Source organism: Rana temporaria, chromosome 13, assembly GCF_905171775.1.
Source record: "Rana temporaria chromosome 13, aRanTem1.1, whole genome shotgun sequence".
Taxonomy (NCBI): Eukaryota; Metazoa; Chordata; class Amphibia; order Anura; family Ranidae; genus Rana; species Rana temporaria.
The window spans coordinates 119309783-119326316 of NC_053501.1; the positions used below are offsets into that span (position 1 = coordinate 119309783).

General features: G+C 53.3%; 1 protein-coding gene across 2 annotated transcripts; it reads left to right on the forward strand.

Annotated features, from left to right (window-relative positions):
• The first annotated feature begins 5099 nt into the window (after positions 1-5099).
• Positions 5100-9925, forward strand: SNAPIN (SNAP associated protein). Of its 2 annotated transcripts, XR_005744841.1 has the most exons (5): positions 5100-5332; positions 7677-7723; positions 7930-8048; positions 8145-8504; positions 8677-9925. XR_005744841.1 is itself a non-coding variant. In XM_040333914.1 (4 exons), exons 1-4 carry the CDS (start codon positions 5112-5114, stop codon positions 8247-8249), a joined length of 492 nt encoding a protein of 163 aa, XP_040189848.1. In that variant the 5' UTR covers positions 5100-5111; the 3' UTR covers positions 8250-9925. The 2 variants fall into 2 exon arrangements, 1 of the variants encoding a protein (XP_040189848.1); XM_040333914.1 differs by having other exon boundaries at positions 8145-9925.
• Positions 9926-16534: the final 6609 nt, after the last annotated feature.

Below are 16534 nucleotides of genomic sequence, written 5' to 3' on the forward strand. Positions count from 1 at the left end.
TCCCCAAGGAGGGGAGCAATGGATAGTATGGGGCCCCTCAATGACTAAAGGGTTCATACAGGACAGTATATGGTTCTCCCAGGACTGAAGGGAGCAAGGAGGACAATATGGGGTCCTTGCAGGACTGAATGGAGGGCGGAGGTATATGAGGTGTCTCCAGGACTGAGAGGAGCCATGGGGGTCCCCCAATGACTGAAGGGTTCATAGAGGACAGTATGTGGTTCTGGGAGGACAGCTTTAGTGCCTACAGGACTGAGGGGAGCAGGGAGGACAGTATGGGGTCCCCCAGGACAGAGGGGCGCAGTGAGGATAGTGTGGGGTCCCCCCAGGACAGAGGGGTGTAGTGAGGAGAGTATGGGGTCCCCAGGACAGAGGGGTGCAGTGAGGACAGTATGCGTCCCCCCCAGGACAGTATGGCGGTCCCCCCAGGACAGAGGGGTGCAGTGAGGAGAGTATGGGGTCCCCCCAGGACAGAGGGGTGCAGTGAGGAGAGTATGGGGTCCCCCAGGACAGAGGGGTGCAGTGAGGACAGTATGGGGTCCCCCCAGGACAGGAGGGCAGTATGGAGTCCCCCAGGACAGAGGGGTGCAGTGAGGAGAGTATGGGGTCCCCCAGGACAGAGGGGTGCAGTGAGGACAGTATCGGGTCCCACAAGACAGGAGGGCAGTATGGGGGTCCCCCAGGACAGAGGGGTGCAGTGAGGAGAGTATGGGGTCCCCCAGGACAGAGGGGTGCAGTGAGAGTATGGGGTCCCCAGGACAGAGGGGTGCAGTGAGGACAGTATGGGGTCCCCCCAGGACAGAGGGGCGCAGTGAGGACAGTATGGGGTCCCCCAGGACAGAGGGGCGCAGTGAGGACAGTATGGGGTCCCCCCAGGACAGAGGGGTGCAGTGAGGAGAGTATGGGGGTCCCCCCAGGACAGAGGGGTGCAGTGAGGAGAGTATGGGGTCCCCCAGGACAGAGGGGTGCAGTGAGGACAGTATGGGGTCCCCCCAGGACAGGAGGGCAGTATGGAGTCCCCCAGGACAGAGGGGTGCAGTGAGGAGAGTATGGGGTCCCCCAGGACAGTATGGCGGTCCCCCCAGGACAGAGGGGTGCAGTGAGGAGAGTATGGGGTCCCCCAGGACAGAGGGGTGCAGTGAGGAGAATATGGGATCCCCCCAGGACAGGAGGGCAGTATGGAGTCCCCCAGGACAGAGGGGTGCAGTGAGGACAGTATGGGGTCCCCCCAGGACAGAGGGGTGCAGTGAGGACAGTATGGGGTCCCCCCAGGTCAGAGGGGTGCAGTGAGGAGAGTATGGGGTCCCCCAGGACAGAGGGGTGCAGTGAGGACAGTATGGGGTCCCCCCAGGACAGGAGGGCAGTATGGAGTCCCCCAGGACAGAGGGGTGCAGTGAGGAGAGTATGGGGTCCCCCAGGACAGAGGGGTGCAGTGAGGACAGTATCGGGTCCCACAAGACAGGAGGGCAGTATGGGGGTCCCCCAGGACAGAGGGGTGCAGTGAGGAGAGTATGGGGTCCCCCAGGACAGAGGGGTGCAGTGAGAGTATGGGGTCCCCAGGACAGAGGGGTGCAGTGAGGACAGTATGGGGTCCCCCCAGGACAGAGGGGCGCAGTGAGGACAGTATGGGGTCCCCCAGGACAGAGGGGCGCAGTGAGGACAGTATGGGGTCCCCCCAGGACAGAGGGGTGCAGTGAGGAGAGTATGGGGGTCCCCCCAGGACAGAGGGGTGCAGTGAGGAGAGTATGGGGTCCCCCAGGACAGAGGGGTGCAGTGAGGAGAGTATGGGGGTCCCCCCAGGACAGAGGGGTGCAGTGAGGACAGTATGGGGTCCCCCAGGACAGAGGGGTGCAGTGAGGACAGTATCGGGTCCCCCAAGACAGGAGGGCAGTATGGGGGTCCCCCAGGACAGAGGGGTGCAGTGAGGAGAGTATGGGGTCCCCCAGGACAGAGGGGTGCAGTGAGAGTATGGGGTCCCCAGGACAGAGGGGTGCAGTGAGGACAGTATGGGGTCCCCCCAGGACAGAGGGGCGCAGTGAGGACAGTATGGGGTCCCCCAGGACAGAGGGGCGCAGTGAGGACAGTATGGGGTCCCCCCAGGACAGAGGGGTGCAGTGAGGAGAGTATGGGGGTCCCCCCAGGACAGAGGGGTGCAGTGAGGAGAGTATGGGGTCCCCCAGGACAGAGGGGTGCAGTGAGGACAGTATGGGGTCCCCCCAGGACAGGAGGGCAGTATGGAGTCCCCCAGGACAGAGGGGTGCAGTGAGGAGAGTATGGGGTCCCCCAGGACAGTATGGCGGTCCCCCCAGGACAGAGGGGTGCAGTGAGGAGAGTATGGGGTCCCCCAGGACAGTATGGCGGTCCCCCCAGGACAGAGGGGTGCAGTGAGGAGAGTATGGGGGTCCCCCCAGGACAGAGGGGTGCAGTGAGGACAGTATGGGGTCCCCCAGGACAGAGGGGTGCAGTGAGGACAGTATCGGGTCCCCCAAGACAGGAGGGCAGTATGGGGGTCCCCCAGGACAGAGGGGTGCAGTGAGGAGAGTATGGGGTCCCCCAGGACAGAGGGGTGCAGTGAGAGTATGGGGTCCCCAGGACAGAGGGGTGCAGTGAGGACAGTATGGGGTCCCCCCAGGACAGAGGGGCGCAGTGAGGACAGTATGGGGTCCCCCAGGACAGAGGGGCGCAGTGAGGACAGTATGGGGTCCCCCCAGGACAGAGGGGTGCAGTGAGGAGAGTATGGGGGTCCCCCCAGGACAGAGGGGTGCAGTGAGGAGAGTATGGGGTCCCCCAGGACAGAGGGGTGCAGTGAGGACAGTATGGGGTCCCCCCAGGACAGGAGGGCAGTATGGAGTCCCCCAGGACAGAGGGGTGCAGTGAGGAGAGTATGGGGTCCCCCAGGACAGTATGGCGGTCCCCCCAGGACAGAGGGGTGCAGTGAGGAGAGTATGGGGTCCCCCAGGACAGAGGGGTGCAGTGAGGAGAATATGGGATCCCCCCAGGACAGGAGGGCAGTATGGAGTCCCCCAGGACAGAGGGGTGCAGTGAGGAGAGTTTGGGGTCCCCCCAGGACAGAGGGGTGCAGTGAGGACAGTATGGGGTCCCCCCAGGTCAGAGGGGTGCAGTGAGGAGAGTATGGGGTCCCCCAGGACAGAGGGGTGCAGTGAGGAGAGTATGGGGTCCCCCAGGACAGAGGGGTGCAGTGAGGACAGTATGGGGTCCCCCCAGGACAGGAGGGCAGTATGGAGTCCCCCAGGACAGAGGGGTGCAGTGAGAGTATGGGGTCCCCAGGACAGAGGGGTGCAGTGAGGACAGTATGGGGTCCCCCCAGGACAGAGGGGCGCAGTGAGGACAGTATGGGGTCCCCCAGGACAGAGGGGCGCAGTGAGGACAGTATGGGGTCCCCCCAGGACAGAGGGGTGCAGTGAGGAGAGTATGGGGGTCCCCCCAGGACAGAGGGGTGCAGTGAGGAGAGTATGGGGTCCCCCAGGACAGAGGGGTGCAGTGAGGAGAGTATGGGGGTCCCCCCAGGACAGAGGGGTGCAGTGAGGACAGTATGGGGTCCCCCAGGACAGAGGGGTGCAGTGAGGACAGTATCGGGTCCCCCAAGACAGGAGGGCAGTATGGGGGTCCCCCAGGACAGAGGGGTGCAGTGAGGAGAGTATGGGGTCCCCCAGGACAGAGGGGTGCAGTGAGAGTATGGGGTCCCCAGGACAGAGGGGTGCAGTGAGGACAGTATGGGGTCCCCCCAGGACAGAGGGGCGCAGTGAGGACAGTATGGGGTCCCCCAGGACAGAGGGGTGCAGTGAGGAGAATATGGGGGTCCCCCCAGGACAGAGGGGCGCAGTGAGGACAGTATGGGGTCCCCCCAGGACAGAGGGGTGCAGTGAGGAGAGTATGGGGTCCCCCCAGGACAGAGGGGTGCAGTGAGGAGAGTATGGGGGTCCCCCCAGGACAGAGGGGAGGGGCCAGTACTGTATATGGGGAGAGCAGTAGGGTGCACTGTATTGGGGGAGGGGCCAGTACTGTATTTGGGGGAGGGGTAGTACTGTATATGGGGGAGGGGTAGTACTGTATTGGGGGAGGGGGCAGTAATGTATTGGGGAGGGGCAGTAGGGTGCACTGTATATGGGGGAGGGGCCCAGTACTGTATTGATGAAGGGGCCCAGTACTGTATTGGGGGAGGGGTAGTACTGTATATGGGGAGGGCCAGTAATGTATTGGGGAGGGGCCAGTCCTGCATATGGGGGAGGGGAAGTACTGTATACAGGGAGGGGCCAGTAATGTATTGGGGGGAGGGGCAGTACTGTATACAGGGAGGGGCCAGTAATGTATTGGGGGGAGGGGGCAGTACTGTATTGGGGGAGGGGGCAGTACTGTATACAGGGAGGGGCCAGTAATGTATTGGGGGGAGGGGGCAGTACTGTATTGGGGGAGGGGCAGTACTGTATACAGGGAGGGGCCAGTAATGTATTGGGGGGAGGGGGCAGTACTGTATTGGGGGAGGGGCCAGTACTGTATTGGGGGAGGGGCCAGTACTGTATTGGGGGAGGGGCCAGTACTGTATTGGGGGAGGGGCCAGTAATGTATTGGGGAGGGGCCAGTAATGTATTGGGGTGAGGGGCCAGTAATGTATTGGGGAGGGGCCAGTACTCTATTAGGGGCGGGGCCAGTACTGTATTGGGGAGGAACAGTAGGGTGCACTGTATTGGGGGAGGGGCCAGTAATGTATTGGGGCGGGGCCAGTAATGTATTGTGGGAGGGGTCAGTACTGTATTGGGGGAGGGGCCAGTAATGTATTGGGGGAGGAGCTAGTACTGTATTGGGGGAGGAGCTAGTACTGTATTGGGGGAGGGGGCCAGTAATGTATTGGAGGAGGGGCAGTACTGTATTGGGGGAGGGGAGGGGCCAGTAATGTATTGGGGGAGGGGCAGTATTGGGGGTGTAACATTTATAGGATAATTATGACGTTTCTCTCTGGTTGGGCTCCAGTTCTGCTCTTCTTCTGTAATCCGGAGAAGTGTCCGCGGTTCGGTGTGTACAGTCAGTGGGGAGCCGCCATGTTGTCGGAGCCTGTAATACGCAATCAGTGAGGCGGAAAGGTCTCAGGCAAGATGGCGGCGGACATGGGGACACGGGGGGATTCGGCCTCTGGTGTTCCCGGAACGCTTTATCCCCGGAGTGCGGGGGTAGGACTGGGCGTCGTGATGTCATTTCCGGTCCGGTGTAAGATGGCGGTTCCGGTGTCTCCCGGGCGGGATGTGTTCGCGGAGGGATTATTGGAGCTCCTGAAGCCCGCCGTACATCAGCTGGACTGTCATGTGCACGCCGTGCGGTGAGGGGCGGGGCTGGGGGTGACTCCGCCCTCTGTGTGGGCTCTAAAGGGGCAAATAAGTCTCCGCCCACTTGTCTCTGACTCCACCCACCATAGTGTGCATTGGGGGGTCCCATATATGACTCCGCCCACCTATCTGACTCCTCCCACCATCCTGTAGGGGCTCCTCACTCCCCTCCCCTCCCCCCTCATCCCTGGAGGGGCCCCTCACTGTCCTCCCCTCATCCCTGGAGGGGCCCCTTACTGTCCTCCCCTCCCCCTCATCCCTGGAGGGGCCCCACATTGTCCTCCCCTCATCCCTGGAGGGGCCCCTTACTGTCCTCCCCTCCCCCTCATCCCTGGAGGGGCCCCACATTGTCCCCCCGCTTATTCCTGGAGGGGCCCCTCACTGACCTCCCCTCCCCCCTCATTCCTGGAGGGGCCCCTTACTGTCCTCCCCTCCCCCTCATCCCTGGAGGGGCCCCACATTGTCCCCCCGCTTATTCCTGGAGGGGCCCCTCACTGTCCTCCCCTCCCCCCTAATCCCTGGAGGGGCCCCCACACTGACACCGTCCAATCTCTGTATGAGGAGCTCTCTGATTGGATAAAAATGGAATGGATTGTTTAGGTTCATATTTCATATATACAGTGTGTGACTAAAGTAAGTACACCCCTCAGTGACATTTCTTGTATCTTTTCATGTGACAACACTGAAGAAATGACACTTTGTATCTACAATGTTGTGTAGTGAGTGTACAGGGGGGGGTGTACATGGACGGGGGAGGAGTGTGCAGCTTGTATAACAAATAACTCAACACACAGCCATTAATGTCTTAACCGCTGGCAGCAAAAGTCAGGACACCCCCTAAGTGAAAGTGTCCAAATTGGGCCCCAAAGTGTCAAAATTTTATGTGGCCGCCATTATTTTGAACCCTCTTGGGCATGGAGGACAAAATTTTGACACTTTGGGGCCCAATTTGGACATTTTCACTTAGGGGGTGTCTTGACTTTTGTTGTCAGCGGGTTTAGACATGAATGGCTGTGTGTTGAGTGATTTGTTATACAAGCTGTACACTCTCCTCCCCCCCCCCGTGTACACCCCTCCCCCCCCCCCGTGTACACTCACTACACAACATTGTAGATACAAAGTGTCATTTCTTCAGTGTTGTCACAATGTGAGTGAGGGGCGTACTTACTTTTGTCAGATACTGTGCATAGATTATGGTAATTCCAAAGGAGAGTGTATAGTGTATGGTCACCTTTGGGATCCACCCCCCCCCTTCCCCTATAGTTGGGCTCAGTGCCAGTGTTATGGTTGGGGTCAGTGATCTCTCTCTGTGGTGTGAGAACTGACACTTCCTCTCTCTCTGTGGTGTGAGAACTGACACTTCCTCTCTGTCTGTGGTGTAAGAACTGACACTTCCTCTCTGTCTGATCTCTGTCTGTGGTGTGAGAACTGACACTTCCTCTCTCTCTGTGGTGTGAGAACTGACACTTCCTCTCTGTCTGATCTCTGTCTGTGGTGTGAGAACTGACACTTCCTCTCTGTCTGATCTCTGTCTGTGGTGTGAGAACTGACACTTCCTCTCTGTCTGTGGTGTGAGAACTGACACTTCCTGTCTGTCTGATCTCTGTCTGTGGTGTGAGAACTGACACTTCCTCTCTGTCTGTGGTGTGAGAACTGACACTTCCTGTCTGTCTGATCTCTGTCTGTGGTGTGAGAACTGACACTTCCTCTCTGTCTGATCTCTGTCTGTAGTGTGAGAACTGACACTTCCTCTCTGTCTGATCTCTGTCTGTGGTGTGAGAACTGACACTTCCTCTCTGTCTGATCTCTGTCTGTGGTGTGAGAACTGACACTTCCTCTCTGTCTGTGGTGTGAGAACTGACACTTCCTGTCTGTCTGATCTCTGTCTGTGGTGTGAGAACTGACACTTCCTCTCTGTCTGTGGTGTGAGAACTGACACTTCCTGTCTGTCTGATCTCTGTCTGTGGTGTGAGAACTGACACTTCCTCTCTGTCTGATCTCTGTCTGTAGTGTGAGAACTGACACTTCCTCTCTGTCTGTAGTGTGAGAACTGACACTTCCTCTCTGTCTGTAGTGTGAGAACTGACACTTCCTCTCTGTCTGTGGTGTGAGAACTGACACTTCCTGTCTGTCTGATCTCTGTCTGTGGTGTGAGAACTGACACTTCCTCTCTGTCTGATCTCTGTCTGTAGTGTGAGAACTGACACTTCCTCTCTGTCTGATCTCTGTCTGTGGTGTGAGAACTGACACTTCCTGCCTTTTCACGGGAAGTGTCAGTTCTCACACCACAGACAGAGATCATACATTAACCTTCATGCCTGTCTCCTTTCTTTACAGGGAGAGTCAGGTGGACCTGCGGGAGCACATTGACAGCCTGGCGTCCGGTAGGTACTCGGGGGGAGGGGGGGGGGTCGGGATCAGCATGTGCGTGTGTTTTATATATACAGAGAGGGCGGCCGGTTTTGTGATGGAAGCCGATTTGTTCGGTGATGTGATGACCTCCGACCTCCTTTTCTGTAGGCCACATAACGGCCACCATTTTTTTTTCTGTCTTTGCTCCTCATACGTTTTTGCGTCTTCCTCCCCCCAGAACTCTGCAAGATCAACGAGGACCAGAAGGTGGCGCTGGACCTGGACCCGTACGTGAAGAAGCTGCTGAACGCTCGCCGCAGGGTGGTCCTGGTGAACAACATCCTGCAGAACGCACAGGTGAGAGGGGGGAGGGGTAACGCACCGCCGCCCGTGACACGAGGCGCAAACCACGTCCTGCCAACCTTGTCTAATCGTCGCTTTCCGTTGTCACAGGAGCGTCTGAGGCGCCTGAATCACAGCGTAGCCAAGGAGACGGCGCGGAGGAGGGCCATGCTGGAATCGGGAGCGCACCACTCCCCCACCTCCCCCAACAAGTGAGGCCAAGCGGCGAGAGGGGGAACCTCTGGAGTTGAGCCATTCCCTTTTTTTTGTTTTTTTTTGTTTTTTTTTTACTTTTCTTGGAGACCCCGCCCAGCCCAGGTGCGCAGGCGCGACGTCTCAAAAAAATAAATAAAAATAGGGCGCCAAGTGCCAAAAAAAAACAAAAAACGCTGCGCTCTGAGAACTGCCCTCCATTGTGATGCATGACTTCCATTTCGTAGCTTGGCGGCAATAAGGGGTGGGAAGACGCAGGTGAGACCCCGCCCCACTCCCCTGTTTACCAATCGAGTCCCTTCTGCTTTCTGTAAAGATGGTGCTACGTTACGGCCTTGTTACTGTAGACCATTGTTCACGCAGTTGCTCCCCGAGCTGGGCCCTAGTTGTGGGTGGAGTCAGTGTAGTCATGTGACCATTGTTCGCGCAGTTACTTCCCGAGCTGGGCCCTAGTTGTGGGTGGAGTCAGTGTAGTCATGTGACCATTGTTTACGCAGGTACTTCCCGAGCTGGGCCCTAGTTGTGGGTGGAGTCAGTGTAGTCATGTGACCATTGTTCGCGCAGTTACTTCCCGAGCTGGGCCCTAGTTGTGGGTGGGGTCAGTGTAGTCATGTGACCATTGTTTACGCAGGTACTTCCCGAGCTGGGCCCTAGTTGTGGGTGGGGTCAGTGTAGTCATGTGACCATTGTTTACGCAGGTACTTCCCGAGCTGGGCCCTAGTTGTGGGTGGAGTCAGTGTAGTCATGTGACCATTGTTCATGCAGTTGCTCCCCGAGCTGGGCCCTAGTTGTGGGTGGAGTCAGTGTAGTCATGTGACCATTGTTCACGCAGTTGCTTCCCAAGCTGGGCCCTAGTTGTGGGTGGGGTCTGTGTAGTCATGTGACCATTGTTTGCGCAGTTACTTCCCGAGCTGGGCCCTAGTTGTGGGTGGGGTCAGTGTAGTCCTGTGACCATTGTTTACGCAGTTACTTCCCGAGCTGGGCCCTAGTTGTGGGTGGAGTCAGTGTAGTCATGTGACCATTGTTCACACAGTTACTTCCCGAGCTGGGCCCTAGTTGTGGGTGGGGTCAGTGTAGTCATGTGACCATTGTTTACGCAGGTACTTCCCGAGCTGGGCCCTAGTTGTGGGTGGGGTCAGTGTAGTCATGTGACCATTGTTCACGCAGTTACTTCCCGAGCTGGGCCCTAGTTGTGGGTGGAGTCAGTGTAGTCATGTGACCATTGTTCACACAGTTACTTCCCGAGCTGGGCCCTAGTTGTGGGTGGAGTCAGTGTAGTCATGTGACCATTGTTCACACAGTTACTTCCCGAGCTGGGCCCTAGTTGTGGGTGGAGTCAGTGTAGTCATGTGACCATTGTTTACGCAGTTACTTCCCGAGCTGGGGCCCTAGTTGTGGGTGGAGTCAGTGTCTAATGTCTGATATACGGCCCATTGGTTTACGTCAGCCGTTGCTTTTACTGGTGCTCTATGTCCCCGGCATGCCCTGTCCTAGAGCACACTGGGACCTGTAGTCCCTCAACTGCTGCAGATTGTCCACCTCTGGTCTGTACAGAGTGAACTCGACTCGATCGTTCTTTGATTGTAATTCTTTTTATATATATATTGTTCTGTGAATACCAGCTTTAATATTTCCTGCTCTGCGATTGTAACAATAAATATTATCAGCAAAAAAATATATAAGAAGTGTGACTTCTTTCCAGGTCCTTGCAGTAAAAAATATAACATGGTCCCTTTTTTTTTTTAAAGCCGTACGCCCCCCATAAATAACAAGATAAACGTAAGTAGCCCATTAAAAGATAAAATAAAAAACAGCTTTTGCTGCAATATTCACTTTCACCTCCCAGAGATTTCCCCTGCAGTACTTATTTTCCGCCACCAGATGTCCCCAGTCTAATGGCCAGCATCATTCAACCTGCTTTCCCCTAAACTCAGGTCATCCCGGATGAGCCCCCATCTCATGACAAACCAGCTGGAATCCAGAGATTTTCTCTGTAGTACTTATTTTCTGCCACCAGATGTCCCCAGTCTAATGGCCAGCATCATTCAACCTGCTTTCCCCTAAACTCAGGTCATCCCGGACGAGCCCCCATCTCATGACAAACCAGCTGGAATCCAGAGATTTCCCCAGCAGTACTTATTTTCTGCCACCAGATGTCCCCAGTCAAATGGCCAGCATCATTCAACCTGCTTCCCCCTAAACTCAGGTCATCCCGGACGAGCCCCCATCTCGTGACAAACCAGCTGGAATCCAGAGATTTCCCCAGCAGTACTTATTTTCCGCCACCAGATGTCCCCAGTCAAATGGCCAGCATCATTCAACCCACTTTCCCCTAAACTCAGGTCATCCTGGACGAGCCCCCATCTCGTGACAAACCACTGCAATATTGACCTGGAATCAGATTTCCCCTGCAGTACTTACTTTCTGCCACCAGATGTCCCCGGTCTACCGGTCAGCAGCAGAAATGATGCCCCGTTGTTGGTGTCAGTGGATTGAATGGTGCTCCAAGGGCTGCATAAAGGTAAGCAAAGGGCTGCGTCTGGCCCCCGGGCCACAGTTTAGAGACCGCTGATCCAAAGCAAAGCTGTGTCCTCCAAAGGTCGGAGGATTTTTTTATTTTTTTTTTCTACCATAAAATATTTTTCTCGATCATTTCTGTACTTGCTAAAAAATTTCTTAGCCCGAAAAAAAAGAAAACGAATGGTGGCCACCACATCTAAGGACTGGTAGACTACAACATATGGAGGTTTTTGCTCTTGGGTCTACACTTTAAGTAGATATTTGAACTTTTGCTCCTGGGTGTGTCGGTGAATGTTTGGTTGCCATGATGGAGGAAGGGCTTTCCCCGCTCTGTCTGTAATACAGATCTATGGGGGATATTGGAGGAGGTCATACACACCACGCCTAAGGCTTGCAAATCCCGGACTTTGTGTGAGTCCCTCAAGGAAAGTCTAGTTGAGGGTGCCGACTAGAAGCTGTTACAACCATAATGGGTGAAGTTGTGTAGGCCGGTTGGGTTTAGCCTTAGAGAGGACTTCTCATACTGATGTCTGTAATAGCGGCCATCCAACCGGTCAATGCCGGCCCTTTCTGTGCACTGCATTGTGGGATAGCAGGAGCATACTTACCAGACAGAGAGGTTGGGTCATCCTTTTCTTGGTGGGACTTATGTGCCCTCTGCCCGTCCTGTGTCTACATATCATGTGCTCAGGGGGGCGCTGTCCGCTAAACCTGTCTATTGGTTGTCCTTGTGTTGGTCAGCTTGAACCTTGTATTTTGCCTTCTTATGTTTTAGGTCTTGACCTGAAGTATGATGGACGAGCACATTGAGGTGTGCGAGGAGGTGGTGGCTCAGAGATAAGTCCTCTGGCTGTAGACGCTGCAGCTATGAGTTCGTATCCCGGGGCCAACATCTCCTGGAGACTCTCCCCACCATGGGAGTTCACCTCACAGGTACTCCAGAATATGGAAGATCAGGAGTTGAAGGCGTCTCCAGTAGTGGGAACACAAGCACCTCCCACATCCACCAAAAGGTGGGTGATTGGGAGCATCACTGAGATGAGAGTGTGGAGTGTGATCCCACCATGAGAGTGGGATCACTGAGTAGGGATTTTTTTTTTTTTTAAATAAAGGTGGGAGGCATAAAAAAACCCTCATCCATCTGAGGGTCTCAGGTCTAGCTTTGCCATCTTCCTGCGATGGTGAACTTCCAGGGCACCTGGGACCATCCTGGCACTCTCATGTGATGCCAGCTTCCAGTGCCACCAGTGCTCCAGACACCAGGTTTCACCACAGGGGGCCTACAACTCATTTAGGTCACTGCCCAGGACATTGGAGGTGAGGTGACCTGTCCAGAGCCACTAGGAGATCACTCAGGGATTTGAACTCGGCACCTATCGGCACCAGCTGCCCTCATGTTGGGCTATTAGTCCTCTGAGCCATCTCCTCCTCACACAGAACAATGTCTTCGTTCTCCTATTTCTCCAGAACAAGGACTGGTGAAAATATAAAGAGGTAAAGAAGGGGTTCGAACCCACAGTGCCTGCTCACCATCCAGCGCACTTACCTCCCAGCCATCTCCTATTTACATAGCATGGTGTACTCATCCTCCTATTTCTCCAGGACATGGACTGGTGGAATTATAAAGACAAAGAGGAATGGTCGGGACTCACAGCACCTTTCTTAGCCTCTGAAGGGCTTTACACCACCCAGCCATGTATGTCTTCCTTATATAGGCTGGCGTGCTGATCCTCCTATATCTCTAGAACAAGGACTGGAGGACTTATAATTCACGGAACCTTCTGAGCTTCCAGGGAATTTCCCACCAGGCCCTCTGCTCCTCATTTAGCGTGGTTTGCTCTTCTTTTTTCTCCTGGATGGGGACAAGAATTATAAAGTGGTAAAGAAATGGTTCGAACTCACAGAATCTTCTCACCAGCCGGAGCACTTACCTCCCAGCCATCCAGGAGGTCAGGAATAAAGAAGGAAATAGTGGGATTCGATCTCATGACTCTGGGTTTACTAAACAGAGGAACTAAACACTAAGCTATTTCTCCTGTGGGACCCACCCTTAAAAAAAAAAAAAGAAAACATATAGAACGTAATGAAATTACAATTTTGGAAAGAAAATAATGAAGAAAGCACAAATATACAACTTGGCAGTTCTGTGTTGCTCCGGCTGTTGGGTGAACTTTGGAGATAAGAAAATTGAAACCATTTTTAGTATCACCATGGATGGACACCTTCTCGGAAGGTTCATAGCTCGGGATTTGGTGTCCTCAGGTCTGAGTTGGGTGAACTCCGGAGATAAGTGAATTAAAACCATTGTTAGCGTCATTGTGGATGGAGACTTCCTCAGAAGGTTCATGGCTCTGGTTGTGCCCTCAGATCCGAGTTGGGTGAACTCCGGAGATAAGCAAATTGACACCATTTTTAGTGTCACCATGGATGGACACCTTTCTGGAAGGTTCATGGATCTGGCTGTCGTGCTCTCAGATCTCAGAGCTGGATGAACTCCGGAGATAAGGGAATTGACACCATTCCATAACAAAAACTGGTGAAAATATAAAGAGGTAAAGAAGGGGTTCGAACCCACAGTGCCTGCTCACCATCCAGAGCACTTACCACCCAGCCACCTCCTCTGTACATAGCATGGTGTACTCATCCTCGTATTTCTCCAGGACATGGACTGGTGGAATTATAAAGACAAAGAGGAATGGTCGGGACTCACAGCACCTTTCTTAGCCTCTGAAGGCCTTTACCACCACATGTTTATCACCATATGTTCATCCTCCTATTTCTCCAGAACAAGGACTGGTGAAAATATAAAGAGGTAAAGAAGGGGTTCAAACCCACAGTGCCTGCTCACCATCCAGAGCACTTACCACCCGGCCACCTCCTCTTTACATAGCATGGTGTACTCATCCTCCTATTTCTCCAGGACATGGACTGGTGGAATTATAAAGACAAAGAGGAATGGTCGGGACTCACAGCACCTTTCTTAGCCTCTGAAGGGCTTTACACCCAGCCATGTATATCTTCCTTATATAGGCTGGTGTGCTGATCCTCCTATATCTCTAGAACAAGGACTGGAGGACTTATAATTCACGGAACCTTCTGAGCTTCCAGGGAATTTCCCACCAAGTCCTCTGCTCCTCATTTAGCGTGGTTTGCTCTTCTTTTTTCTCCTGGACGAGGACTGGTAGGATTATAAAGTGGTAAAGAAATGGTTCGAACTCACAGAATCTTTTCACCAGCCGGAGCACTTACCACCCAGCCACCCAGGAGGGCAGCTACAAAGAAGGAAATAGTGGGATTCGATCTCATGACTCTGGGTTTACTAAACAGAGGAACTAAACACTAAGCTATTTCTCCTGTGAGATCCACATATAGAACGTAATGAAAATACAATTTTGAATGAATGAATGAAAAATTTATAGAGCGCAGCACATGCGAACTGAATCGCTTCTGGAGAGAAAATAACAAATATACAACTTGGCAATTCTGTGTTGCTCCGGCTGTTACGCGATCAGATCTCAGAGTTGGGTGAACTCTGAAGATAAGTGAATTGACACCATTTTTAGCGTCACTGTGGATGGACACCTTCTCGGAAGGTTCATAGCCCGGGATGTCGTGCACTCAGATCTTAGAGTTGGATGAACTCTGGAGATAAGGGAATTGAAACCATTTTTAGTGTCACCATTGATGGACGCCTTCTTGGAAGATTCATAGCTCTGGTTGTCGTGCTCTCAGAGTTGGGTGAACTCCGGAGATAAGTGAATTGACACCATTTTTAGCGTCTTTGTGGATGGACGCCAACTCAGAAGGTTCATGGCTCTGGATGTCATGCTCTCAGATCTCAGAGTTGGATGAACTCTGGAGATAAATGAATTGACACCATTTTTAGTGTCACCATTGATGGACGTCTTCTCGGGAGGTTAATCTCTTCAGTTGTCGGCCGCGGACCCGGAGACCATCATTTGTAATCTATGTCGGTGTCACAGGAAGCCACAGACTTTCCTCTCGTCTTCTCAAATCCACTCATCATGCATCGGGTGGGTGGAATGGTGTCTTCATTGAACATGTTTCTGGCACTGGAAGATCATCTTGTTGCACCCGGACCTCATTAGATGCAAGGAGAAGGTTTTAAGGAGGCCACACCTCATATCAGTATGATCCACCTGATATCTATTATCAATGAAATGTATCAATATGATCAACCTAAGTGATAAAATCTATCAATATCGATGGGACTGAAATGATTGAATATGAACAGTGAACCGCAGACCCTCCATTCCATTGTTTTGTCTTGAGTAAGTTGATTGGCCGTGGTGAAAATGCGCTTCTGATTAGTGAAGTATCTGCACGTATATCAGAGAACCCATCATAATATTGATTGATCATTTTTTCTATCAGTACCGTAGGTGTTGGATGTTTTAATCAATGGCGAATCACTAGTTTGCGATGTGTGTGTGACCATCGTTGGAGGTTTCCCCTCACTTCCTGTTTAGTGACACTAATGTCAGCAGGACAGGAAGTGCAGTGAAATCTCTCCCAGAAAGCAGTAGAACCAGACAGCGTCTCCGCCCAGTCCAAAACGGAGAACATACACTTTATTACCATAGTGTGCCGTGTTAAAGGGGAACTCTGGGACCTCTGCAACCCCCCCAAACCCCCCCAGAACTTCCTTGTCGTACCCAGGCTGGCAGCGTCCTTCGGGGGCCCCCTCAATGCGTTGCGGGAACACGCAGGAAACAGCCCTGCACTCAGTGTGAACAAGACAATGATCTTTACACAAATCAGGGAGTCCAAACCCCAACATGTTTCAGGTACTAGGTGCCGAGTGAATTTACCTATCCAGAGTCACCAGCCACATCAGCATCCCGTCCCCAGACACCATGTTCCCCCCTGTGGGGTCCAGCCCTGCAGACGGACAACTTCCATCAGATGCTCATTTTATTCTTGGACATTCCAGGATTTGGGATCAGATCTAGAAGAGGGTCTGGATTTGGGATCAATTCTAGAATAAGTTCTGGATTTAGAACTAGTTCTAGAAGGAGGTCTAGATTTGTAAAACAATTCAAGAGGCTCTATATTTAGGATCGGTCAAGAAGATATTCTGTATTCGGGATCAGTTCTAGAGGAAGTTCTGGATTTGGGGATCAGTTCTAGAAGAGATTTTCGATTTGTGATCCATTCAAGAAGAGGCTCTATGTTTAGGATCAGTTCAAGAAGATTTTCTGGATTTGGGATCAGTTCTAAAGGAAGTTCTGGATTTGGGATCAGTTCTAGAAGGAGGTCTAGATTTGGGATCAGTTCTGGAAAGGTTCTGGATTTGGCATCAGTTCTAGAAGAGTTTTGAGAGAAAGAATAGGTTCCTCTAGAAATGAGGAAAGCAGAAGTAACGGTATAGGGTTCCTCCAGGAATGAGGGGTGCAGAGATGACAGTTTGGGGTTCCTCTAGAAATGAGGAAAGCAGAGAGCATGGTATGGGGTTCCTTAGGAATGAGGGGTGCAGAAATGACAGTATGGGGTTCCTCTAAAAATGAGGAAAGCAGAGATGACAGTATGGGGTACCTCTAGGGGTGCAGGGATGAACGAATGTTGTTCCTCTAGGAATGAGGGGTGCAGAGATGACAGTATGGGGTTCCTCTAGGTATGAGGGGTGCAGAGAGGACAGTTTGGGGTTCCTCTAGAAATGAGGAAAGCAGAGATGACAGTTTGGGGTTCCTCTAGGGGGTGCAGGGATGAACGTATGGGGTTTCTCTAGGAATGAGGGGTACAGAGAG

Excerpts from the sequence above, each read along its gene's own strand:
- SNAPIN (XM_040333914.1), top strand. The coding sequence starts at position 5,112 with ATGGCGGCGGACATGGGGACACGGGGGGATTCGGCCTCTGGTGTTCCC. Across the intron at positions 5,333-7,676 it reads TGTCATGTGCACGCCGTGCG|GGAGAGTCAGGTGGACCTGC; the intron begins GTGAGGGGCGGG and ends CTTTCTTTACAG. Across the intron at positions 8,049-8,144 it reads ACATCCTGCAGAACGCACAG|GAGCGTCTGAGGCGCCTGAA; the intron begins GTGAGAGGGGGG and ends CCGTTGTCACAG.